The sequence below is a fragment of the Barbus barbus genome (assembly GCF_936440315.1).
Source record: "Barbus barbus genome assembly, chromosome: 37".
Lineage (NCBI taxonomy): Eukaryota > Metazoa > Chordata > Actinopteri > Cypriniformes > Cyprinidae > Barbus > Barbus barbus.
Window position 1 is genome coordinate 1,472,501 of NC_136715.1, and position 26,655 is coordinate 1,499,155.

The window sequence follows — 26,655 nt, forward strand, 5'->3', positions numbered from 1 at the left end:
TTTGCTCTCATATTAAAATATACAGTCATATGGTCAAGTTTCAGTGGATTAACATTAAATGAATTGGGAACCAGCAATGCAGACAGTGTTTATTAAATATAACGTGATTTATGACCCTGGAGCACAAAAGCAGTCATGAGTAACACAGGTATATTTGTAGCAATAGCCAACAATACGTTGTATGGATCAAAATTATACATTTTTCTTTTATGACAAAAATCATTAGGATATTAAGATCATGTTCCATGAAGATATTTAGCAAATTTCCTACCGTAAATATCTCAAAACTTCATTATTGATTAGTAATATGCATTGCTAAGAACTTCATTTGAACAACTTTAAAGGAGATTTTCTCAATATTTAGATTTTTTTGCTCCCTCAGATTCCAGATTTTCAAATAGTTGTATCTCAGACAAATATTGTGCTATCATAACAAACCATACATCAATGGAGAGATTATTTATTCAGCATTCAGATGATGCATAAATGTCAATTTCTAAAAATTGACACTTAAGACTGGTTTTGTGGTCCAGGGTCACATATTAATAAATTTTCTGTTCATTAATTCATGATTTGACATAAATGCATTTTTAACAATGTTGCATTAGTGTATTATGTAGAAATTATAATCTATAATTAAAATATAATTAATGCTTGTTCATGATATCTAATGCAATGATTCATGTTAACATTACAGAAAAAACAAACAAACATGAAGTGAAAGTTAAAAATTGAAATATGTATTTTTTGTTATTATGCAACATTAACAAAATATAAATAATAATGTGAATACACCATAAAACCAAGTTTTTGTTTGAAGCTAAATGATATGTTACTGCTGTCGGGACGGATTTCCCGGGAAACTGCATACTTCCGTCATTTAAATACAGAAAAGAAGTTCAGGCTACTAACAAATGAACCTGTTTGCTACCATAAAGTAAAAGCGACACATTCATAATAAAACACGAATCAACAGTTTCAAATAATCACATTTATGCTCACAAAACAGTGCCGATCTCTAAACCAGTTACTGCTTTGGTCTATTTGCCTATAAATAGGCTAGCTATCTGATATGAATAGCAATCCTTATGTCAAGTGTTTCCAAACTTTTGTAACATTTTATAACAATTAATTTCAACAAGTTAAAACAACAGCTCATACAAGCTCTTACCTGCTCATAAGACATTATTTGCAGTTATCCGGCTTTCTCTAGTTTTGATGTCGTTAGTTTAATTCGTGATAAATGATTATCTGTTGATCAGCGATGCAACATCAGATTCATCCGCGCGGAGCCGAAGCGCAACCCACGTGACGAGCAAAACAATCTTCCTCCGCCAGTTATTTGTAGTTTTAGAGGAACAAATGGAAATTTAAAGATCTTATGGGTTGTTATAAAATAAAAAAGACAGAAACATAAGTGTTTAAATCACATTTTTACTTGTGCCATAAGAACACCAAACTTGTAAAAATATAAGTAAAAGCATTAAATATGAACATTTGGTTTCTTTTTCTTGTGCTTAATTTTCTTTTTCAGTCCTTTGGCTCTTTTTGCAGTAGGATCTGCCATCTCTCCTTTGAACGATGAAGCTGGGGTTTGTTTCTTGCCAGGATTTGTCTTAAAGTTCTTTCCTCCCGTCTTATTTCTGATTTCTTGCTTTGACCCTTTGCATCTTGAAGGTTGGCCTGAAGGGGTTTTCTTTTGTTTTTCCTTCTTCACAGATCGTTTCACTCTGATTTTTCGATCTAGTATTCTGGAGCCGTCGAGTTTCAGTGCAAACATCACCGAATCTGGGCTCTGAAACAGAAGGAAACATTTCTGTGAGATTTACCACATTAAACATGAATTGGAATTTTGAAATAAATTTAATTTTATTTCCAGAACCGCTCTATTAACCCCGTAAAGCCTGGCATGTAAAATAATGAGGAAAAATCTTTTTTTAAATTTTTTTATAAAATGACACCTTTTTGAACCTTTAGACAATAGAAAAAACATTACCAAAAAAAAGTTTGCATGTGTGTTTCTGCTGAGTATCATATTCAATCCAATCCGATTCAATCATATTCAATGAAAGAACAAACTGCTTAATTTTATTTAGAGACTCAAACTGAGCAAAAAAAATGCAATTTGCTGCAGATGCTGATATTTATGATGAAATGTCTGTGAAGTAAATCAATGAGATCTTTATAACAGTGCAGCAGATACTGACATAAAATGATCTAAATATCAGTCGTAGCTCTATATCTCCAATAATATGTTTTAGTAAGCTGAGATTGAAATGATCCAAACATATAATGCAATGCAATGCTGATTGAGAGATGAAATAAACGCTCCTCAGATGAAGATCATTCCTCCGCTGAGGAACAGAGAAAGTAAAGCTTCTGGAAACAAACGCTCCTCTAAAGATCCTGATGATCAGATTTGAGACGCACTGATTTATCTAGAAAATGATTGATGGAGAATCAAGTAAAGCTGAGCTGCTTCAGTCCAGTAAGAGTTCATCTGGAGATATGACTGCAGTTATTCTGACCTTTACTTGATCAAAATCAGTCAAGATTTGACAGAAAAAGACACGAGAAGCAGCTGAAGCTGGACGTTTCTACACTAAAAGAGCTTTTACTGGATAAACACTCTAATCAATCAGAGACAGAAGACATGCAGTAGATTGAGTGTGAAACACGTTTAACAGCAAAGCTTTGATGGTGATGATGATAATATAAAGTCCTTAAATGTGTACAATCAAATATGATACAGTCGGCTTTACCTCAAACAAGATGTAGCCGAAGCCCTTCCCCATCCCAGACGCTCGGTCTCGCACCAAACGCACAGCCTCCACATTCCCACACTCCTCGAAGTGTTCACGCAACGGAAGCTCCATAATATCTGCCATAAAAACAAATAACGTGTTCATAAGAGAAACGGTGGCGTTTCAGAAGATACTGAGCTGTAGAGAGATTTCCAAACACTGTTACTCACCGTACGGTAAATTTCCCACAAATACAGACCTTTTATGATCATGCTGTGGGGAAGACAATGATTGATTATTATATAAACACATTTAAAATCAGCTGAATTATATTAACAACATTATTAATGGCACTCACTCCGCTGTGCCGAGAGACGCGATCCACTCGGATATGAAACCCCGGCTTAATCTCCTGCCCGTTCCTGCACAAATTCAACTGTTTATGACAATATATTTGGATTTCATTAAACAGCTGATAATAACATCACAATAATCCACACCACTCCAGTCCATCAGTTAACATCTGGAGAAGACAAAAGCTGAAACACATCCAGCATTAAGACCTTTTTAGCTAAAATACTATAGTCTATAATCCATAATAACTCTTCCTGCAGTGAAAAGTGTTCTGGTCTGAATCAGGAGAGAAATCTGCAGATCAAGCAGCGTTTACAAGACAAAACAGCTCTAAACTAATATGTGGCTGGATTTTGATGTGAGAGACAACAGCAGATGCACTTTATCACTGGAGGAAGAGATATTATGGATTATGTATTTGAGTTAAAAACATCTTAATGCTGGATTTGTTTCAGCTTTTGTCTTCTCCAGATGTTAACTGATGGACTGGAGTGGTGTGGATTATTGTGATGTTTTTATCAGCTGTTTGGACTCTCATTCTGACGGCACCCATTCACTGCAGAGCATCCATTGCTGAGACACTGATGCAGAGACACATTTCTACAAACCTGATGAAGAAACAAACTCATCCTGATCTTGGATGACCTGAGGGTGAGCACGTTTTCAGCTAATGTTCATTTTTGGCTGAAATATTTCTTTAATTTAAAAGTCATCAATCAATCTGATTTGAACTTTTTATTATGCAGTAACTGAATACAGTCAATACTCGTACCATTTCAGGGCGCCAGCAGCTTCTTCTTCCTCTTTGAAGACGATGTAAGCATTAATATTCTGTTTTTTTGGATGAACTTTCCTCCTAGAAATGGAAAGAGAGGCTCATTATATTAATAACAATCAATCTGATCAAACTCTTCATTATAGGATGCTATACTCACTGGATGGCCGCCACTTTACGGGACATAGTTGGGTCTTCTTGCACCTGCAAAACACCTCTATTAAAACTCAAACTAGTGATCTGAGTTAATATAACGATATAATGACCAGAGCAGAAGACGCACCACTGAACGGAAGCGGACCGACTCGATGTCTCCAGCCTGCTTGAACAGAGACAAAAGCATCTGCAAAACAAAACACAACACACAGGATTTTAGTGGAAACATCAGTGAAGATTCAGATTAAGTTGTGTATTAAACTGAAGCACCTTCTTCGTGCAGCTGGGAGGCAGATTCCCCACAAACACTGTTCGTTTCATTTTGATTCGCTCCTCTGCCATGTTCTTTCTGTGTTTAACAGGCCGCTCCTCTTGAGTCGTTTCATCCGTCACATCTGGACGTTCACGTTTCACTTTCTTTGCACTCGTTTGTCCTTCATCATCTGCATTCTGTAGAGCATTCTCTCTGTGGATTTCATACATTTCCATATGTTTTCCATTACATTTTCAGTTGTGATTACTGCATTTTTTTTTAAAAATCACTAAAATCCATTAATTTAAATGAGATTTAATAAAACTTTATATAAAAAAATTAATTTATGAATTATTTTAGAATGAGACAAGGTCCAGCATACAGAAATAATAAAAATAAAATACATGAAACAAGACACAGATAATAAAATAAAACAGAATAAGTGAATAAAAACTACATTTATATATTTTAAATTAAATTATTTGTACTATTATGCAATTAATTTTCTTTAATTAAATTCCTTAAAAAATTATTTAAAAATTACTTACCAAATTAAATTATTTGGTAATTATTATTATTATATGCTAATGAATAATTCAGGGCAATTTATGATTTAATTAAAAATAATAATTTGCTCAAATTTGCACATTGTTTTGTTTTGTAAGCAAGCTTTACTTATTTTAAAGCTGAACGTAAGTACTCAGGAAATATATTCTATATTTCATGAGGTTTTATTAACGTCCACTACTTTATTAAAGTCAAGAAAAAACATCTTTAAATCCCATTTAATAGCAGGTTTTCTGTTACTGTAAGGACACAGTGTTCAGATCTGACTGATCATGTCTTATAAATGTGTTTCATTACACAAACTCAAGCAGAATCACTGACCTGTCCTGTACCACCTTCTCAGCTGCCGAAAGCGTCTTTGAAGTCTTTTTCGATTTCTGTTTCTGACCCTGACCTTTGACATCAGTGTTATCAGACGGTGCTGGTGTGACTTTAGATTCAGTCTGATGAGAGGAAACACAGAACAACCACGATTAGCATCACAACGCTGTCATTTCAAACACCACAATCACGTTTCTCATCTGATACACGTACCTTCGGTGCAGGAGCGAAGACTAAAGTATTTGCAGATGATGTGGAGGAGAATAAAGATGATAAAGCTCCAGTTTTGTGTTTTTCTGGGAACAGGCTGCTGGACACCTGACCGACTGTGTAATGTCCAGCATCTCCAGCATCACTACTGCAACAACAACAACAACAATACAGTTTAAAGATCCCACAACCAACATAATACAAAGGTACCATGGTAATACCATGTTCTTTGGGGTTTTAAGACGATAACACCATAGTTATCACTGAAGAACCTTACACACACACACACACACACACTCGCTCTCACACACACACACACACACACACACACTCGCTCTCACACACTCGCTCTCACACACACACGCATATACACACACACACACACGCATATACACACACACACACACGCATATACACACACACACACACGCATATACACACACACACACACACACACACACACACACACACACACACACACACACACACACACACACACACACACACACACACACACACACACACAGGTTATTTCATGAACTTAACGTGATCTTATATATTATTTAAAAACATAGCATTGCATCGTTCAACTAACTGATGTTTATTTAATGACAGAAAACAAACCTCTTTACAAACTGCTTCTTCTTCATGATGTCACTCTGCGCGCATGTCTGAGTAAAATCCTGAATATCTGTTAGATCTTAAGGAGAACGAGCTGAATGTTGCTTCTGCTGAAGATGCGCACAAACACGTGTATCTCGCTCACAAGCGCGTGCGCAGAGTTTACTCGCCCCCTGGAAACAACACACACCGATCATCGGTTCCTGACCCGAAATCATTCCCATTCAAAGGCCCGTATCAAAAACACGAGTTTAAATAGAAAAAGAGCATTTAAATATTATTCCATGACCTGTTTGAATAAAACAAGCGTAATAATAGCAGCGCTTCTGAGGCCGCGGTTTGTTTCTCATCGGCGCTGGACCTCGTGACGTCACTTCCTGTTGCCGGTTCTGCGGGTAGGAATGATGCAGGAACATTTAATTCTGTTATAATTGAAGTTATTTAATATGTAACTCATTCTTTTTCTTGTTTATGCTTATAGAGCATATTTTATAATGTGATTTAATATATCTAAACATGAATCATGTCTCTTAATCTGATCATAAAGTGAATATATGACGAAAAACGGATCAATATGTGTCCAGCTGATAATATATATCATATTCCAGTTTTTTTATAATTCAGAAATGGCCAAATTTTCCTCTGTGTGTTCCAACTGCTCTAATTTCACCCCTTAGATTTATACACAATACAATTTTTCGCTAGATTTGTGCGGTTTAATGAGTTTATGTGTGATTTAATTGTGATTAATTTCGCTTTTCTACTACATGTGTATTTTTGTATACTTGTGTTTCTTTTCCTGTGTAATTCTTTTATGTGATATGATTGTGATCGCCCTGTTCTTGTATGTCATTTTAAGTTCTGCAGTCATTTTTATATGATATAATTTCATATATTATATGATCGTTTTATCATTTAGATCTGATTTGTGTCATGTTTTCTCAGTGACTGATATAGACCATCATCATCATCATCGTCGTCTGATGAAGACTCCGGAGGTGTTGGAGGATGCTGGGGGCAGACGGGTGAGCTGTGATGGAGAGAGAGGAACTGTCCGTTACGTGGGTCCGGTTCCTCCCACCGCAGGTCCGTCTCCGTTTATTCAGTGATATACACTATATGGACAAAAGTATTGGCACCCCCTTCTTTAGAGCAGAAAAATGGTTCTGATGTCCGTCTGTCTTCTGTTCCTGCAGGTCTGTGGCTGGGAGTGGAGTGGGACGATCCAGAGAGAGGAAAACACGACGGGAGTCATGAAGGAGTGCGGTACTTCACCTGCAGGTGCTCATCAGCGACTAAACAATTACAATCAATGATATAAATATTAACAAAGCTTGTGTGTGTTCTCCATCAGACACCCGACGGGCGGCTCCTTCGTTCGGCCCAAGAAGGCCAGTTTCGGTGAGGATTACGTGACGGCTCTGAAGCAGCGCTACGAGGTGGAACTACAGGAGGTTATCGGAGAAGAGCTGAGGATCTCCAGCAAAACCGTGATGATGGTCGGCTTTGAGGATGTCAAGCAGAAACAGAGGTGGGGTTTGATTTTGTAAACTGTTGTGTTTCATATTTACACCACTGTATATCACTTACACTGCTGCTCAAACGTTTGGGATCAGTAGGATTTTTAATGTTTTTTAAAGAAGTCTCTTCGGCTCATCAAGGCTGCATTTATTTGATCAAAAATACAGTAAAAACAGTAATATTGTGAAATATTATTACAATAAAAAAAAACGGTTTTGTATTTTAATATACTTTAAACTGGAATTTATATCTGTGATCTGCAGCTGTATTTTCAGCATCATTACTCCAGTCTTCAGTGTCACATGATCTTCAGAAATCATAATAATATACTGATTTATAATCAATGTTGGAAACGGTTGTTTCATAAAAGAATCCTGAAACAATATCACAGGTTATAAAAGATATTAAGCAGCACAACTGTTTCCAAGATTGATAATAAATCAGTATAGAATGATTTCTGAAGGATCACGTGACACTGATAATGTATAATGATGCTTTCCAACACGGAAATACATTTTATTTTAAAATTGAAACCCATTATTTTAAATTCCAATAATATTTCACAGTATTACTGGGTTTCTGTATTTTAGATTAAATTAAAGGCAGCCTTGATGAGCAGAATAAACTTCTTTAAAATCTTTACATTAAAAATCCTACTGATCCCAAACTTTTGTTAATGTGTATTTTGGATGTTTTCTTTCCACTAGACTGACATATAATAGATAGAAGACATATAATGGAAGCAAAAACACAGTTTTTTCCTGTAGTGTCTTGTCTTAATGCACATGTAGTTCTATTATTAGGGAGGTTTTTTCAGAACATGTATGATGTTCTTTGTGCTCTCGCAGGCTGGAGAACCTGACAGAAATCGGTCTGAGGAGATGCGAGGTGTCTGGTCCAGGTCCGGAGAACGAGATCAGAAACACCACACCATGTATCCTTCAAAAACACATCATTGATGGTCTCAGACAGGAACAAGAAGACTCTTATCGTTAGCGATATACTGGTAAAAATGACTTTGGTCAGGGCTGTACTGTGCAACAAAAATCGGTCTGAGTCTTGAGTAATGTATTACAGTAGCACAGTTTTGTGTGTGAGCCTGTTTACAAACCTGCTGTCCAACAAAGATTTATTGACATGCTTTTTCTCCAAATTAACTTCATAACATCAGTCGAGTGTTTGAAATAAGTTTTTGTGATCAGACGTGGTTTTATATCACAGAATGAGGCAGAAATCATACTGTTTTATAGTATTATATACAGTGATAAAGGCTATGTTGATTAGCATTGCATTATAAATATACTTTATTCTTATAAAAATACCCAGGATTGCTCAAAGAACACAGATAAACCATATATTGTCGCAATCATATGTTTATTGTCGTTTCATCAGTTAAAAATTTATTCAGCGATAACTGGATATCTTTGTCCATATTAGGGATTTCCTGGAGCGTCCTCAGTGCTATCACTTCTGCGATGCATGTGTGTTTCTGTGCAAGAGCGCCCTCTGGCTTCCAGTATGAATTAAATAGTCATTGCGTGTGCACAACACCCTCTTTTGGGAAAAATTGGAAAGATAATGCTTTTCTCTAAAGAAACAGGATTTGTTTGGTCTCTTAGTGAATGCATACGATTCCCTAAATTATCGTCACTGATATCGTTATCGCAATAAATACCAGAAATTATCGTGATATATTTTTAAGCCCATATCGCCCATCCCTAGCATGAAGCTTCTTTAACAGCGTCTCTCAGTGGCTCAGTCTCTGGATCTTTCTGGAAACCTGCTGAGCTCGTGGGAGGTGCTGGCGGCGATCACCGAGCAGCTGGAGTCTCTGCAGGAGCTGCAGCTCAGGTGAAGCCCTCTGATCACACCTGACATCATTTTACTGGCTTCCCACGGGAATTTCTGGAATATCATGGAATTTTAAAAAGTCTATTCCAGACATTGAAAGTCAGGGGATTTTATATTTGTTTTGTCCAAGTCATGGAATATCAGGGATGTTTCTGTTGCTCCAGAAGCGCCTCCTGCTGGCAGAGAATGAATCTGCATGTTCAATAAGCCCCTCTCTCGCTCTTTCTGTTTTCTGCATCAACTCTGAGAAATTTTCATATTCTTAATCCCATCTGAAGCACTTTTGTTTCAATCTATAAGAATAATCAGCCTATGTTATAGTTTAAAGTTAAAGATATTAGTAGCTATTAATGAGGTGAGTGAGTCTGAGAGTCTTATGAAAGCTAAATACAAATAAAAGGTGAACATTCATTTCTTTGTACCATTTTTATTTCTAAAATATTATATAGTTTTATAGGAGAAGGTTTAAAGAGCTTTTGCTACAAAATTTCAAAGACTGGGTGTTAAAAGCAGACGACAGAAAATCTAAATGTAAAGTTTGTAAAACTGCTATCGAGCTATCAGATATTGGAGAGGGAGAACAACAGTGCCATTCATTATAGGTCATGGAAATTCAGCTTTGTAGTCAGTGAAAGTCAGGGAATCTGACATTTGGGAACTCTGATTTTATTCCCTTCTGAGGTCCGCTTATGGGGTTTTGAGCGCTGAAAGTCCTGTTTCAAAATCTCTGTGTAGTCACAACAGGTTGAGTATCTCCGGTGAGCCGAGCCGTTTAAGCCCCGCCTTCTCTCGTCTGAGGGTGCTGTCACTCAACAGCTGCGCCCTCACCTGGACTCAGGTCAGATATATGTGTTCAGATGTTGTTTTGGTTTGTGCTCATTCTCTGGTGTTCTGAATTATATCATACTTAACAGTGCATACTTACACTTACACTACTGGTCAAAAGTTTGGAATAATATATATATTTTTTATTAATATTCTTCTGCTCACCAAGGCTGCATTTATTTAATCAAGAATACACTAAAACAGTAATATTGTGAATTATTTAAAATTAAAATAATTCAATAATTAAATTGTAATAATATTTTACAATATTATTGTACAAATACAGCAAAACAGTAATACTGTGAAATACTTTAAAAAAATTAAATTGTAATATTTCACAGCGTTATTATTTTACTGTATTTTACAGTAATATTTTGAAATACTTATTATAATTAAAGTAATGCATAATAATTATGTAATTATTATTACTAAATGAACAATAATAGCAATGAATTATTATTATAAATTAATAAAATAGTATTAATAAATAATAATAATAACGGTTAAATAAATACAATAATTAAATTAATAATTCACTAATTACTTAACTGTAATTATATTTCACAATATTACTGTAAAAATAGTAATATTGGGAAATGTTTTAATTAATAATTCATAAAGTAAATACATTGTAATACTATTTCACAATATCTCTGTAAAAATACATTAAAAACAGTAATATGGTGAAATATTTAAAATAGTTAATAATAATAATATTACTGTAAAAATACATTAAAAACAGTAATATGGTGACATATTTAAAATTATAATTAAATTAATAATAATTATTAATATTATATTAATAATCATTAACTAATAAAATTGTAATTTACAATATTACTGTAAGAATAAAGTAAACAGTAATACTGTAAAATATTTTAAATAGTTAATAATAATAATATTACTGTAAGAATGCCGTAAAAACAGTAGTATTGTGAGATATTTAAAACTTAATAATATTAATAAAATTGTTATATTTCACAATATGAATGTAAAAATATAACAAAAACAGCAATTCTGTTAAATTTAAAAAAATATTATTTTAATATTAATAATAATAAACTAATACAATTGTAAAAAATATTTCACTATAATATTGTTTTACCGTATTTGTGATCAAATAAATGCAGCCATGATGAGAACATTAATAAATCTGAATTATTCCAAACTTTTGATGTGTTTGTGAATGTGTCTTCAGCTCTGACCTCTGACCCGTCTGTGTTTGGCAGGTTCTCCACTGCGCCCCCATGTGGCAGAGGTTAGAGGAACTTTATCTTGCTGACAATGACATCACAGAATTACAGAGGTACAACACTGAATCAGTTCAGCTCACAGAGCACAGATATTCCTCATGTCACAGGAACCAATCATGCTTTCCTTTATCCAGACCAGAACATGTGCTACAGACTTTAAAAGTTCTGGATTTATCCAATAACCACATAGTCCAGGAGACAGTGCTGCAAATCTCACATTTACCCTGGTAAGAATGAACAAATAATGAAGATGCAAAACATGTATCATAACAACATCATAACTGTGAAATAATGTTTGAATCTTCAGTTTGGAGAAGCTGAATCTGTCCAGCACCGGTTTATCTGTCATTCAGTTCAGTGATGCTTCACCAGGTACCAGTGTTTCAAACCTGTATATTTATAATGTGTGTGTACTGTACATGCATGAAATAAATAAAAACTATATTTTCATGCTGTGAAGGTAGCAAGACAGCTTTGTTTCCTGAGCTGAAGACACTTTTACTAGACGACAACGATATTTCAGAGGTAAATCTATAAGAATATCATGTGAATGGGTCAAAGACATCTCATTTTAGTGTCTGCATTAAATTAAATTGACAAAAGTGATTTTATATACACAGCTGGCAAGCATAGTAAATGCAAGTAAGTGTCTGCTTTAATGTTCCAAGTAACTTTTGTGAAAATAGAATGTCAAAATATGAGTGAAATAATGTTCCATCATTCAGCGTAACTGATATATTTATGTATATAACTGTACTAAATATATATATATATTATATTTACGCATTGAGCAGATGCTTTTATCTGAAGTGACCTGCGTCTGCTAAATGCATGAATGTAAATGCTATTTTATTTGAGTTAATGTTTGGTTTATGCAATGTTTTGTGATGGTTTCAGTGATGAAATGTCTGTCTGTGTCTGCAGTGGCGTGTGGTGAACGAGCTGGAGAAGCTGCCGTCTCTTCTTCATCTGTCCTGCAGGAGGAACCCGCTGCTGCAGAGAGAGAAGAACCTGGAAACCTCGAGACAGATCATCATCGCCCGACTGAGCCGGCTGCAGCTGCTCGACATGAGACAGGTGACGCTCAAACACATGGTTATGAGGTGGATATGACTCATATAGTCTGATATAGTGAGAATACAAACAAACGCTCCTCTAAAGATCCTGATGATCAGATTTGAGAATCATGATTGATGGAGAATCAAGTAAAGCTGAGCTGCTTCAGTCCAGTAAGAGTTCATCTGGAGATATCACTGCAGTTATTCTGACGCTTACTTGATCAAAATCAGTCAAGATTTGACACGAGAAGCAGCTGAAGCTGGACGTTTGTACACTAAAAGAGCTTTAACTGGATAAAACACAGACATGGAGCTTTATCCGGTGTTGTTGTCAGGTTTTGTCGGATGAGAGGAGGGGTGCGGAGCTGGATTACTGTAAGATGTTTGGATTGGCGTGGCTGAAGGCTGGAGGTCACCGTGAGCCGGAGAAGAACGACCCGAACACAGAGTTCATGAGCGAACACCCACGATACCTCGCGCTCATCCAGAGTAAGTGTTTAAACTGAGCTGGAAGCTCCGCCCACAGAGGAATCTCATTGCTTCTGCTTATTTGCATATTAAACATCTCTGATACAATCTTATAGAGACAGAGCGACATGCGTCATAATCTAAAAACAACACAGTTCTGGGTTCTTTAGCTTGTTTGCTGTGCACCTCGTCACTCAGCAGCTTTAAGCATTGTTCTGTATTGTGTTATAATCAGAAATAAAACTCTCTGATGGTTTGTTTGTTTGTTCAGAGTACGGTGCTCCAGAGGAGGGCGAGCTGAAAGAACAGAAACCATTTGCACTAAAAAATCAATTATTAAGTACGAATCTTCCATCATCTCATCAATACAGACCATTAAACCCTCACCATATGAGCGTCTCTCAACATCTCTGCTTTGATTTCAGCCGTAACGTTCGTTTGTCCGGAGGATTCAGAGAGGAAGCCCATTGAGAAGAAGCTGCCAGGTAAAAGCACGCTTTAGAAACGCTGACAGCGTCACGCATGACGGATGTTTGAGGTGTTTTTCTGCTGTTTTCAGGCTCGATGATCGTTCAGAAGGTGAAGGGGCTTTTACATCGGCTGCTCAAGTTACCAGGAGTGGAGTTAAAGCTCTCCTACACCTGCTCCAAGGTAATCACACTTCAGCTTTAAATCACAGCTTCAGAAATGCACTCATTTTAATTCATTTATTCGTTTTTCACTTTTACTTCCTACAATTATTGTATTTTTTATTTCTTACAAATGATATTTTTATGATATAAGCTTGCATTGCTTAATATATTTGAGATGCTATTAGTGTTTGTTAATATTTAAAATTAGGTTTTATCATTCTATTTTCAGTTTTCAATTTAATTTGAGCTAATTTTAATACTTTTGTTGTGTTTTGTAATTTTATTAGTTTTTTTTACATGTCTATGTATTTTTATTAATTTATTTTATTCATTAGTTTTAGTTTACTTTTAGTTATTTTTGTATCTCAAATTAATGAGAAATAAAAGTAGCTGACATAAAATAAGTTTGGTTTGTTTTTGTTTTGGTTGTTAGTTTTAGTAATTTTATGTGTTTGTCATTTTTATCATTTTTTTTTTTGTTTTGTCCTTGCATTGCTTAATATATTTGAGATACTGTTAGTTTTTGTTAATATTTTAAATTAGGTTTTATCATTATATTTTCAGTTTTCACTCTAATTTTAGTTCATTTGAATACTTTTGTTGTTTTGTCATATTTACTAGTTTTTGTTTTACGTCTATATAGTTTTTAATTAACGTCAAGTAACAAAAAATATTTTTTTTTATTTTTATTTTTTTTGTATGTATAGTTTTTATGAATTTTGATTTAGTTTCTTTTTTAGCACCTGAAGTTGCACTAATGAAGCTGAGATGAAATAAGATACGTGATATCCCATCCTATAGATGGCCAGCAGAGAGATTGAGATCGATAACGATCTGAAGCCGCTGGAGTTTTACTCTGTGGAGGACGGCGACAGAATTCTGGTGCGCTGGTCCTGATGAAACCGCAGGGAATTATGGGACATTTGAGTCTTACGGACTGACAGACGAGTCCATCATCTTCTGCACTGACCACTGAAACACTCCACCGATCAGAAATCATTATCACGCAACGTTACTCCTCCAGAAAACAAAGCATTGCTAAACTCTCTATAGATAGCATAAAGTATTTATTTAGTATTTGGTTTGTATCCTTCAATGTCTGTGCGAATCATTCCAGTCTCTCACCCCCAGATGGCGCTTCATTTCGCGGCACCAAACATGCCTGGAGCAAATATTCCAGAAAGATCTTTATAAGATCAGGTGAATCTCATAAAGTAATGTACAGGTCACATTTCACCCCAGTATCGATGTTTGTTTTTCACATTCAAGTAAAATCTAATTCAGTACAGCGTACGGCAAAACTGTACTTTCATGCTACGTTTAAATTATAAAGTACATTTGTAAAAACAGTTTTTCCCCATGTTACAGAAGCAACTGAAAATTGCTTAAATGTGCTTAATTGTCATTTAAAAAATGTCATGATGTCAAAAATAATAATATTAGCCTTTGCAATTTTATTTATTTATTTTTCGGTAAAATTACCAGAATTTTCTTGACATAATTCATGAAATTTAACTACATATTAAACAGTAATTATGTTTGCAAATCTGTGGGATCTGAATCATTTATTAAATCATTTTGTTAATGATAATTACTTATATTTTAAGCTGTCCGGACGGATTTCCAGGGAAACTAACGTTTTTCCTTGCACAAAAATAAATAAATAAATAATTAGAAGCGATGTCAGAATGAAATGAATGGCTCTTTTGTACTAATTGTTAGTGAATCACTTGAAATGATCGAAGTCAGGAGTTTGAATCAGTCGAATCAGTTCCAGTGTAAATGACTCAATTTGAGTTTGTAGCTTAATTCACTTTATTTTAAACAGTTTGAGCTGCAGTTCAGTTGCTGACAGTTCAATAGAAATCAGCTGAAAGCATCAATGTTCAATTTACCAGTATATTGTAATAAATATTAAAACAATTATTGTTGTGTATTGTCAGTGTAAAAGAGAGAGAGAACGAATTGCGAGGTTAAAAAGTCCCAATTACCTTTTTTATTCCGTGGAGGAAAATGAATTAAGCTTTTCGAAACCGTCGTGATTCACTGTTTCTAAGAAGAAAGAGTGAATCATTTGATTCAGAGCGAGTTCATGAATCTTTTTATTCTGTAGTAAAGTTACAGTTTTCAATTCAAGTTTATTTAGCGATTTCAAAAAATACAAAGAAATCAGCCTTTTATATACTTGATTTATTATTGTTCTTGTACCATATTGTTTCCAAATGTCTTATGTAGACTCGTATAGTCCCGTGTGTGTTGGACTAGACCGAATCATTTAGAGCTCCGCGTGAAGTCAAACATCTGCTGGTGTCTGAAAATCTACAGCAGGAAATACAGAGCATCCAACCCGTTTGATAAAATGTCTTAAATACATAGAAACTTGCCAAAAAATAAACATAGCTATCAGATCCAACTGTAAGTTAAAAGGCCAATTTCTCACGTCTGATCTGAAGAATGTGAGTAGAGGAATAAAACACAGACTCGAACCTCTTAAAAAATGTGTTTTAATTGAACAGCTGTACATAACACAGTCTCTCGTCCTTCCTCTGTCCAGCTGTTTCCACAGCGGCTCGCCTTCCCATCATGCAGTGTGTAAACAAAGAGTGTGATTTTCCATATGAGGCTCTCGTCCAGATGGACTGAGTGTAAACGTCACATAAAACGACCCCCGAGCACCAAGAGCCCATAAAGATAATGTAGTTTTGATATTTACAACAAACAAAAAGAAAATCTTCGTCTGGCATTTTAAGCCCCGGCTTCACAGACAGACCTTAGACTAAACCAGGATTAGGCCATTGTTCAAATTAGGAAAAAAGTCATTTTTATTAACATGCCTTAGAATGAACATTACTGGTGTGCATCTCGAGACAAAACAAAGGCACGGATATATTTTAAGATCAGTTTCTTTCAGTTCAAACAGCTCAGATTTACACTTTAGTCTGGGACTAGGCTTAAGCCTTGTCTGTGAAACTGGGGGTAAAAGTCAGATTAAAATACAATTAAGTAAGTAATATTTGACCTAAATCAGAATGCAACCCTCCCCTCACACATAGTATAAATGTATCCCAGCAGCCCAAGAGCTGAAGGACAGCTACAATAAAACATAATATTTATTTGCCAGCTAAACTGTCAAGATGGAGTCAGAGTCATGTTTTCAAGTGGTTTTAGTAGGGATGCACCAATACGGACATTTAAAGTGATAAATAGCTTTATAAAGGGATATTTGTGTTTAAATATTGTTTAATTTCATCAATTTGTTATTATATATAAACATTATATAAATAAAAATGTTATGATGGTTAAACACTAATACAGTCAACTAATATTTTTTATTAACAATTATCAATATAACTGCTGATATTATACATATTTCATATTTTACCTGCTTTAAAAAAGGTGAACAGTAGAAATGCAATCTAGAATTTTTCATGCGAAAAGTAAAATAATACATAAAAATATGTACTGTAGAAAAAATGGATATATTGTAGATTCAAAAAACAAAAGGTTACTATGATCTCACAGTTCTGAAATATAAATATTTCTAAGAATTGCATATTATAAACTCAGAATTGTGAGCTATAAATTCGCAATTGTGAGAAAAAAATCTGAATTGTGAGAAAAAAATCTGAATTGTGAGAAAAAGTCGCAGTTGCCTTTTTAATATTTTTTATTCTGTGGTGGGAAAAAAAAAGAATTGCAGGATGGAAAGTTTCTCACGATTGAAAGTTTCTTACTTGCAAATTCAAGATATAAACAAAGTAAAAAGTCCCAATTACCATTTTAATGTTTTTATTCCATGGCGGAAACAAAACAAAACAAAAAACAGAATTGCATGATATAAACTCAGAATTCCAATAAAAAGACTTAAAAATTGCAAAAAGTAAATTCAGAATTTCGATAAAGTCAGAATTGCTAAAGAAAACTCAGAATTCCAATAAAATAATCTCAGAATTATAAAAAAAAAAAAAGAATTGCGAAAAAGCAAACTCGGAATTTCGATAGAAAAGTCAGAATTGCGAGATGTAAACTTACAGCTGCGAGAAAAGTTGTAACTTTTTTTATTCCGTGGTGGAAACAAGCTTCCATACTGAACTGTTCATTACTGTTGGAAGACTTTGAAAAAAGTGAATCCCTGATATTATCTGCGTCTATTATCAGCCTCATCAGACTGACACAGTGACGAAGAACACTGATATTAGCAGATCTATGGGGTGCTATCTATGGGGTGCATCCCTACTGTATTGATTATCTGGATCCGAGCGGAAGGATCAGTAATGAGGAACACAAATCCTTCCCTCTTCAGTCCTCAGTGTCTCTCAGTGTCACGTAACCTCAGAAATTCTCGTCCTGCTCGACACACGAGCCGTCTCTGGCATCAGGACAGCGGCAGGTGAATCCTCCCGGCCGCGGCAGACAGAGATGAGAGCAGCCGCCGTTATCACGAGAGCAGTAGTTCGTGCCTGCGGACCACAGTCAAGCGATTAAAACGAGTTCAGATCTTACAGTCGTTTATGATGAGAATAGCCTGAGCTCAGACCTGCAGGGCATTGTGGGTAAGTCATAGTGATGCCGTATGTACGAGAACGTCTCTGAGGAAGAAACTCCTCCACCTCCATCCCATCATGACGGTCCATAGCAACCACTGCTTCCCTAGTGACAAATCAAATTGTAAAATAAACGTATTAATAAATAATTTAAAAATAAAAAATCAGTCGTAAAAATAAAAACAATCAAACTAAATAACAACTAACTCATTAAAATGTAAAATATTTTTTTTTAAATAAAAACAATAACAATTGGGTTATAAATTATAAAATTAAATGATAAAAAAGGTCAAATTAAAATAAAAACAATAAAAGAGAAACCAACAACTAACTTTGGGTTCGTAGAATGAAAAACGTTTATATACAAAAAATCAAATTAAAATAAATGTAAAAATAAAAACAAAATAAGGCACTTACTAAAAAATAATGAAATTTGTCAAATCAAAATTTAAAATGAAAATAAAAAAATTCATAAAAAATTAAAACAATCAAGTTACAAACTAAATAAAATCATCAAAATAAGACGTGAAAAATTAAATAATAATATATACAATAATATCATATAGTCTAATATTATATAAACACTTCTAAATGAAAACAATCAAAATAAAACTCTTATTAAAAATTTAATCTGAAATATTTTAAATGAAAATAAATAATTTAAAAATCAAAAAATCTAAGCAAGATACTTACTAAAAATTAATGTCAAATTAAAATTAATCACTAACTAGCACACATTTCCAAAATCTGTGTGAATATATGTGAAGCTGGTAAAATCTGAATTTAAGTCATATTATCCAACATAATATTTTTCCCTAAGAATGTAATTTCTAATTAAAATCATTACAATAAACCTTTGTTTGTGAATGTCCATATTTAAGTGCACGTTGTCATATAAACATCCAATCACTGAGTCAGATGTTAATTCAGAAAGCACTCAGTGATTCTTTAGAGTGATTCATTCTGATTCTTTTGAATTGATTCATTATATGAACTGGTTCATGAGAGTCATTTGTTTGGGAATCAGACGGCTCTGAAGTAAACCCAAATGTGACGCACCTTCTCCAGTCGGTGTAGTAGAGGTTTCTGCCGTAAGACACGATGGCGAACGGATACTGAATCCCTTCCATCAGTTTCTTCCTGAGACGAGAGAACGGATCCACACACTCCACCTTACGGGTTCCTGAAACACACACATTACCATAAAATGCCCAATTTAAAAATTATAATAAAAAAATTTGTCATAAAAATCATAAAAAGTGTTAAATTACAATAAATAAATAAATAATTAAAAAATAAAAATTATCAAAATAAACGCTCTAAAATGTATTAAATCATAACAATGTGATATTAAAATAAATGTATAATTTTAAAATAAAACAAATTAAAATGAAACGCTTACAAAAAATGAATAAAATCATAAAAGTGTCCAATTAAAATAAATAAAAATTAATAACTCTAATATAAAAAATATAATAGAAAATTTGGAATTAAAATAATTTAAAAAAATAAAACATTATCAAAATAAAGCACTTACTAAAAATGATTAAATCATAAAAATGTGCATTTAAAATGAATAAATCAATTAAAAACAATCAAAATAAAACCTGTAATAAAATGAATTAAATCATAACTATAAAATCAAAATAAATCAATATAAAAATAAAATACTAAAATAAATAAATCATTTAAAAATGAAAACAATCAAAATAAAACACTTACTAAACATGCATTAAACCATTGAAAAGGGTAACATTTAAATAAACAAATCATATAAAAATAAAACATTCAAAATAAAATGCACTGCGACAGAAAAGTCATGCTTCTGGTCTGATAGTGAATGGCTCAATGACGTTATTATAAAGATAGAAAATATCATCATTATCTTTCAACCAAACGTGAACTGATGTTGCTGAATGAATGTGAAGCTGACCTGCGTCCGCCCAGCAGAGCTGCCTGCTCTGGGGGTCAAAGGTCAGAGCGTTGGGCAGCCCCAGCCCTTCCTGCACCAGCACCGTCCTGTCGCTGCCGTCCAAACCGGAGCGCTCGATCTTGGGCCCGTCTCGGTTCCAGTCGGACCAGTACAGGTATCTGGAGGACAGAGAGACGTGTGTCATATTTGTGTCCCTGGAGCACAGAAGCAGTCATAAGTAGCACAGCTATATTTGTAGCAATAGCCAACATGTTCTTCAAAGCTCCGTGACCAAACGAGCACGTACCCGTAGGCGGGGTCAGCGATGATCGGTCGCGGGTTCATAAGGTCACTGTCAAAGACGACGCGCCGCTGACTGCCGTCCAGTCGGGACACCTCGATGCGGTCCAGTACGGAGTCGGTCCAGTACATGTTTCTGGACATGTGATCGATGGCGATTCCTTCAGGGCTGCCCAGATCTGCTCACAGACACAACATACAGCGGGTTTCCAGAACTACAGCTTGATAGCTTTCAAAAAACAAAACAAATGTTGCAAAAAAATGTTTAAGTAACATTTTGTCTGAATGTCATTACATTAAATAAAAGAACATAGCAAGCGGCATTTATTTAATATTTTTGAGTTGATTAAAATCTAATAATTACTAAAAATTAATTAAATCATAAAATTGTTTTATTAAATAAATAATTTTAAAAGAAAATCAACTTCAAAGTAAAACACTAAAATAAAACGATAAATTATAAAACAAAATAAATACATAATTTCAAAATAAAAACAATCAAAATAAGACCCAAATTAAACATTAAACCATAAAAATGTGAAATTAAAATAAATACATAAAAATATAAAAAAACAATTAAATAAAACACTACAACAACTATATCATAATGTTATATTATACTAAATAAATAATTCAAATATAAATCAAATAAAATATAATAAAATTATAAAACTGTAAAACTAAAATAAATAATTTATAAATAAAAACAATAAAAAAGTATTAACCACTAATTAAATCATAAAAATGTAAAATTAAGATTAATACATTAAAAAAAATCTAAATAAAACACTAAAAAAGTAATAAAATGTACAATTAAAACAAATAATTAAAAAAGTAAAAACAATCAAAACTTACTAAAAATGAACTGAATCATAAAAATTTTACATTTAAATAAATAAATCATTTAAAAATAAAAACAAAAGATTTACTAAAAATGAATTAAATCATAATTTTTCATTAAAATGATTAAATCGTTTAAAAATAAAAACAAATCACAATAAAATGCTTACTAAAAATAAATCATGAAAATGTAATAAAACTACATCAGAGAACCATGAATGTCCAAATGTGTTGTTAAATCATAGTTGTTGTTAGATTATTACAATATCTTAAAATCTCAGTAAATATAACATTTCAGTAAATAACTAACAATCTAAGTTTAAAGGGGCTGAGCTGATAAGGCGTTAGGGACACTGAGTTATTGTGATGTGACTGATGTGTCAGTGTTAGAGAGTATTATCACCTTTAGCGATGAGGACCGAGGTTTCTCCGCCCTGCAGCTTGGCTCGGCTGATGGAGGGCTGAGTGATATCAGACCAGAAGATCATCTGCTCCACGCAGTCGAACGCCACCGCGATCACCACTTTACCCTGCAGACATCAACACAAGACCAGAGGCTTGAGACGCAGCCCCACAACAGAACGAGGAACGGCCCACGAAACATGTACAACATTCGTATTTATTTTTATACGCTTATTTTTGATTGAAATTGTAAAAACTAAATGTGCAGCATGAAGGTGTTGTGTGAGCGAGCGGTCAGTTTGACTCTGGATGGAGAATCTCAAACATCCCACACATGATGGTCAATCAAAGCCGCCTCAGTCTGACCAGTAAATCATGTCTTGTTTACTAGTTTTCCTGCTGGACTGTGTCACGCTGACTCATGACTGTCTGTGGTTACAAGAGCAGTAAATTGAGGTTTTGTCATATTTCAGTGCAGATGATGTATAATTGGTGAATCTGACAGTTTCTGGATCCATTTAGAAACAATTTTCCATCATATAGTGGCTCCAAGAGACTAAAATTAATGTCTGACCATCTTTTTCTTCAACAAAACTTCTATTGTTTTAGCATTTCAAACCCAACAAACTTCTGTCTGTAAAAACCTTTTGTTGTAAAATGTTTGTGCATCTTTATTTACAAAAATTACACTTGCTTTTATATTTTGTGTGCAATTTAAGTGTGACTTCATTTTTCATGCTTGTTTGTTTGTTTATAATTTAACACCGCGCCAGCTAATAAGGCTATTTTCATGGCAAAAAAGGTTCAAACGTGGCAAAATATAAAAGCATTAATTAATTAATCAATTAATAATTTTAAAAAATTAAAAGGATAAAATTGAACAAAATATAAATAAATTAATTAAAACATTTAAAAAAGGTTAAAATGTTGCCAAATCTAAATGAATAAATAAACTAATTAATTCATTAATAATTTAAAAAAGGTTAAAATGTAGCATAATATAAATAAATTAATAAATAAATTTAGAAAGTGTTAAAATGTAGCAAAATCTAAATAAATAAATGTAAAAATTAAAAAGTTAAAATGTAGAAAAATATAAATTACTGAATAAATAAATTAATAATTACAAAAAATTAAAAAGGGTAAAATGTAGCTAAATCTAAATGAATGTAAAAATGAAAGGTTGAATGTAGCAAAATGAAATGAATTAATAAAAAAAATATTTAGATTGCTATATATAATCTTTTTAGTTTTTTTAATTATTAGTTACTTAAAAGGTTAAAATGTAGCAAAATCTAAATAAATGAATGCAAAAATGTAAAATGTAGTAATAAATAAATAAATAAAAGAAAGTTAAAATGTAACAAATATAAATACAAAAATATAAATGTATAATTTAGGTGAGACTTCAGTTTACAATATGTTTTGGGGCCACTATGAAGCTCACAGAGGCATAATGCAGCAGCAGAGTAAATGATTAACTCACAGGTACGTGCAGAACGGTCTTCGACTCCTCTTTCATCATCCGGTTGCCGTCCAGCGGGATGTGATCGATCTTGCCGCTTTGGGCGAATAAGAGGTTTGCTCCAGGAGTCAGAGGACTGATGTCGGTTCTGGGGGTGGGGCCAATGAGGGGCGGAGCCACATTGTGATCAATACCTACGGAAAGAGGGGAAAATGTCAAATTAAAATTAAAAATCATTTAAAATTTCCAAATAAAAAAATCGAAATAAAACTAAAATAAATACAAAAAAGTAAAATTAAAATATTTGTAATATATTTATTAAAATAAATATATATTTTTAAACAAATCTTAAAAAAAAAACATCATAAAAAGAAATAAAGATAAAAAAAAAAATCTAAATAAGATGCTTACTAAAAGATAAAATATTTGAGGTAAAAAGGGTTTGGCTGACAAAATCCTTCCCTGTTTGGGATCCTAAATAATACATCAATACTCAGGCCTTTTTGTGTGACTTGTGCACTATGTGAAAAACAAATAAAACCAAACCTTTAACGTTCATAGTTCTCACACATTACAAAAATTAAAATAAATATGAAAACTTTTTTTTTTCTGAAATTTCAGAAGCTTTAAATTTTATAAACAGTATTGCAACTATTAAAAAAAAAAAAAAAAGTAATACATTTTAAAAAGAAAACGTGTGGAAAAGCACATAACCTCTGTGTGCTTTCCTGAAGCTCAAACCGCAAAATCATGGGTTCGATTCTCGGCTAAATTGCATGCCATCAATGCGGTGTATATGAATGCAAATGTAAACACCATTAGAGCATTTAGACACAATTAGACATAACATTTCTTCTGTTTATGTGCAGCTGAACTATCCAGGTCATATTGACCCGCAAACATTACAATTATAATTAAAGTATAGCAACATCTAAATAAATAGTTAAATGTTAAAATGTAGAAAAATATACTTGACTGAAAATTTTTAAAAATTAAAAAGGGTAAAATGTAGCAAAATCTAAATGAATATAAAAATTAAATAAGTTTAAAATGTAGCAAAATAAAATGAATAAATTCATTATTTATTTACATTTTGCTACATTTGAACCTTTTTAATGTTTTTTAATTAATTACTTAAAATGTAAACAATTTAAAAAGGTTAATATGCAGCATTAAAAAAGTTGAAATGTAGCTAAATCTAAATAAATAAATGTAAAAATTTAAGCGTTAAAATGTAGAAAAATATAAATGACTGAATAAATAAATAAATGAATAATTAAAAAACATTTAAAAGGGTAAAATGTAGCAAAATATAAATTAATGAAATTAATTATTTATTTACATTTTGCTACATTTTAATAAATGTAAAAATTAAAAAAGGTTAATATGCAGCATTAAAAAGGTTAAAATGTAGCAAAATCTAAATGTAAAAATGAAAAATGTAGCAATAAATAAATAATTATAAAAATAAAAGAAGATTTTAATATTGTAATATAAATACTGTATGCATATTCCACGCCACATCAAAGTGTTGAAACTTTGCATGCATGTTCATGACTCTAAATGAGAAGAAGCCACAAAATATCAGAATAAAAATCATAGGTTAATGTATTTCCGGCAGCATCATATAAAGGTGCTGTATGTAACGGGGCAGTGTGTGCTCTTACACATGGGTGTGCTGCCCGGCTCGGCTCTGGATCCGGGGATCTCCTGTCCGGACGAGTCGACGCACCAGCACTGACCCACGCTGCCGTGACACTGCAGGGGTTCATAAGCGCCGTAAGCGTCACAGCTGGGCACGTACTGACCGACGGCCGGACGCGGACGGAAGAAGAAGTATCCTCCCGAGGAAGACGAGGACGCTTGGGCTGCTTCTCTGTGACGCTCACACGCCGTCTGCTCTCCATCTGCAGCAAACACACCAGCAGATGATCAACAAGCTGTTATTTTAATGCTCTTTTGCAATAAAGAGTGACATATAGTCTAGGGATGCAACAATACCGTTAGTCCATGGTTCAATACGTACTACAGTTTTTAACCACGGTTTTTGGTTTGGTTCTGATAGCTTGGCACATCAGTGTTTTTTACAACAAATTAATAACAAAAAACTCCTGTAAATACACTGGAAAAAGCGTGGATTTTTATGTCTGCTAAACATTTCTTTTGAGAAAGGTATATTTTTCTGATTTTTACCCAAAATAGGATGGAATGTGTGTTTCATTCATACTGGACGCCAAAATCTTAATAAATAAATGTAAAAATTAAAAAAAGGTTAAAATGTAGCAAAATATAAATAAATTAATTAATAAAAAAAAAAAAAAAAAGGTTAAAATGTAGCAAAATATAAATAAATTAATTAATAAAAAAAAAAAAAAAGGTTAAAATGTAGCATAATATAAATAAATTAATAATAAATGTAGAAAGTGTTCAAATGTTGCAAAATCTAAATGAATAAATAAGTTAGTTCATTAATAATTTTAAAAGATTAAAATGTAGCATAATATAAATACATTAATAAATAAATTCAGAAAGTTTTAAAATGTAGCAAAATATAAATTAATTAATAAATTAATAATTAAAAAAAGGTTAAAATCTAAATGAATAAATACATAAGTTAATTCAGTAATAATGTTAAAAGGTTAAAATGTAGCATAATATAAATAAATTAATTAATTAATTTAGAAAGTGTTAAAATGTAGCAAAATAAATCAAATTAATGTAAAAAATTTAAAATAGATAAATGTAAAAATGACTGAATAAATAAATTAATAAATAATAAAAAAATATATAAAAAGGTTAAAATATAGCAAAATAAAATGAATGAATGAATAAATTAATGATTTGTTATCATCCCTAATATATAGTCAGTTCAAGACCTCAAAGCCAGAGTATTTACTGAATCTAAACACACAGAGAGGGTCACTCTGTTTCTCACAGTTAAAGACTCATGATGAAACCATCTCTGTTCTGTCTGAGAGGGTGGTTTCTGGGCCCCGGGGCCCTTCAGAAGTGGATCTGGTGAGATTGTGGTGACATCTGCTATAGATGATCTATGTGACCGTCCCCCATTCAATCGCAAAACACTCATTAGAATTGATATATTTTAGAATATATATATTAGTCTAGTTTTAGGATCGGTTTTGCATTGTAATGACAATCTTATTGACTATAATTTATAATAATAGTATTATAATAATAGTATATTTCCCTTTTAAATATTCTTTATTGTAATGCAAAAAAGTGAAATTGTAAGTATAATTCACAGCAGCATTTGTTGTACTAAATTTAATTCATGCATAATTAATGTCAGTTTAATTTTGTTTTATTTCAATCATTTTAATCATTGTATCTGAACAAGATGATTTTCTAAAATCCTAAAAATCCTGAAAAATGGTCCTAATAAACAAATGAATAAATAAATACTCATATATTTACTGTGAACCATCCAAACACACACATTCCTCTACTGAAGGGGCTCATATCATGTATTTATCTTTTTATTTGTTAGCCAAGCTTTTGTGCCAAAATGTAGTTTTTAATTATTGCTTACTTACAACTAAACAGACTGTTTTCTGTTGCTGTG

At 32.9% G+C, this 26,655-nt stretch overlaps 3 protein-coding genes across 4 annotated transcripts in view; 1 reads left to right on the forward strand and 2 right to left on the reverse strand.

The window, feature by feature from the left end:
- Window positions 1-1,418: 1,418 nt before the first annotated feature.
- LOC306857265 (RNA-binding protein 34-like) lies at window positions 1,419-6,380 on the reverse strand. Of its 2 annotated transcripts, none has more exons than XM_079397117.1 (11): window positions 6,005-6,380; window positions 5,384-5,528; window positions 5,171-5,292; window positions 4,300-4,495; window positions 4,157-4,216; window positions 4,034-4,077; window positions 3,871-3,954; window positions 3,103-3,166; window positions 2,975-3,017; window positions 2,763-2,881; window positions 1,419-1,795 (listed from the first exon to the last, which is right to left on the reverse strand). In XM_079397117.1, exons 1-11 carry the CDS (start codon window positions 6,028-6,030, stop codon window positions 1,484-1,486), a joined length of 1,215 nt encoding a protein of 404 aa, XP_079253243.1. In that variant the 5' UTR covers window positions 6,031-6,380; the 3' UTR covers window positions 1,419-1,483. The 2 variants fall into 2 exon arrangements, with proteins under 2 accessions (XP_079253243.1, XP_079253242.1); XM_079397116.1 differs by having other exon boundaries at window positions 5,384-5,531; window positions 6,005-6,147.
- On the forward strand, window positions 6,356-15,525 carry LOC306857264 (tubulin-specific chaperone E-like). Its single transcript, XM_079397115.1, has 17 exons — window positions 6,356-6,396; window positions 6,947-7,087; window positions 7,198-7,282; window positions 7,356-7,532; window positions 8,371-8,456; window positions 9,274-9,373; window positions 10,109-10,211; window positions 11,428-11,504; window positions 11,586-11,678; window positions 11,759-11,823; window positions 11,912-11,976; window positions 12,376-12,528; window positions 12,845-12,998; window positions 13,249-13,317; window positions 13,403-13,462; window positions 13,537-13,628; window positions 14,411-15,525. Exons 2-17 carry the CDS (start codon window positions 6,985-6,987, stop codon window positions 14,504-14,506), a joined length of 1,578 nt encoding a protein of 525 aa, XP_079253241.1. The 5' UTR covers window positions 6,356-6,396; window positions 6,947-6,984; the 3' UTR covers window positions 14,507-15,525.
- Window positions 15,526-16,096: 571 nt separating this feature from the next.
- The window catches only part of LOC306856874 (nidogen-1-like), a gene marked incomplete at its 5' end in the record, with an annotated part of 37,377 nt that continues 26,818 nt past the window's right edge, over window positions 16,097-26,655 (reverse strand). Inside the window, 8 exons of the mRNA XM_079396401.1 lie at window positions 16,097-18,069; window positions 18,147-18,259; window positions 19,213-19,336; window positions 20,087-20,244; window positions 20,373-20,544; window positions 21,609-21,735; window positions 23,094-23,266; window positions 24,740-24,979. Of these exons, the coding sequence (XP_079252527.1) occupies window positions 17,942-18,069; window positions 18,147-18,259; window positions 19,213-19,336; window positions 20,087-20,244; window positions 20,373-20,544; window positions 21,609-21,735; window positions 23,094-23,266; window positions 24,740-24,979 (1,235 nt within the window). The 3' untranslated portion in view covers window positions 16,097-17,941. The remainder of the gene's footprint in view (window positions 18,070-18,146; window positions 18,260-19,212; window positions 19,337-20,086; window positions 20,245-20,372; window positions 20,545-21,608; window positions 21,736-23,093; window positions 23,267-24,739; window positions 24,980-26,655) is intronic.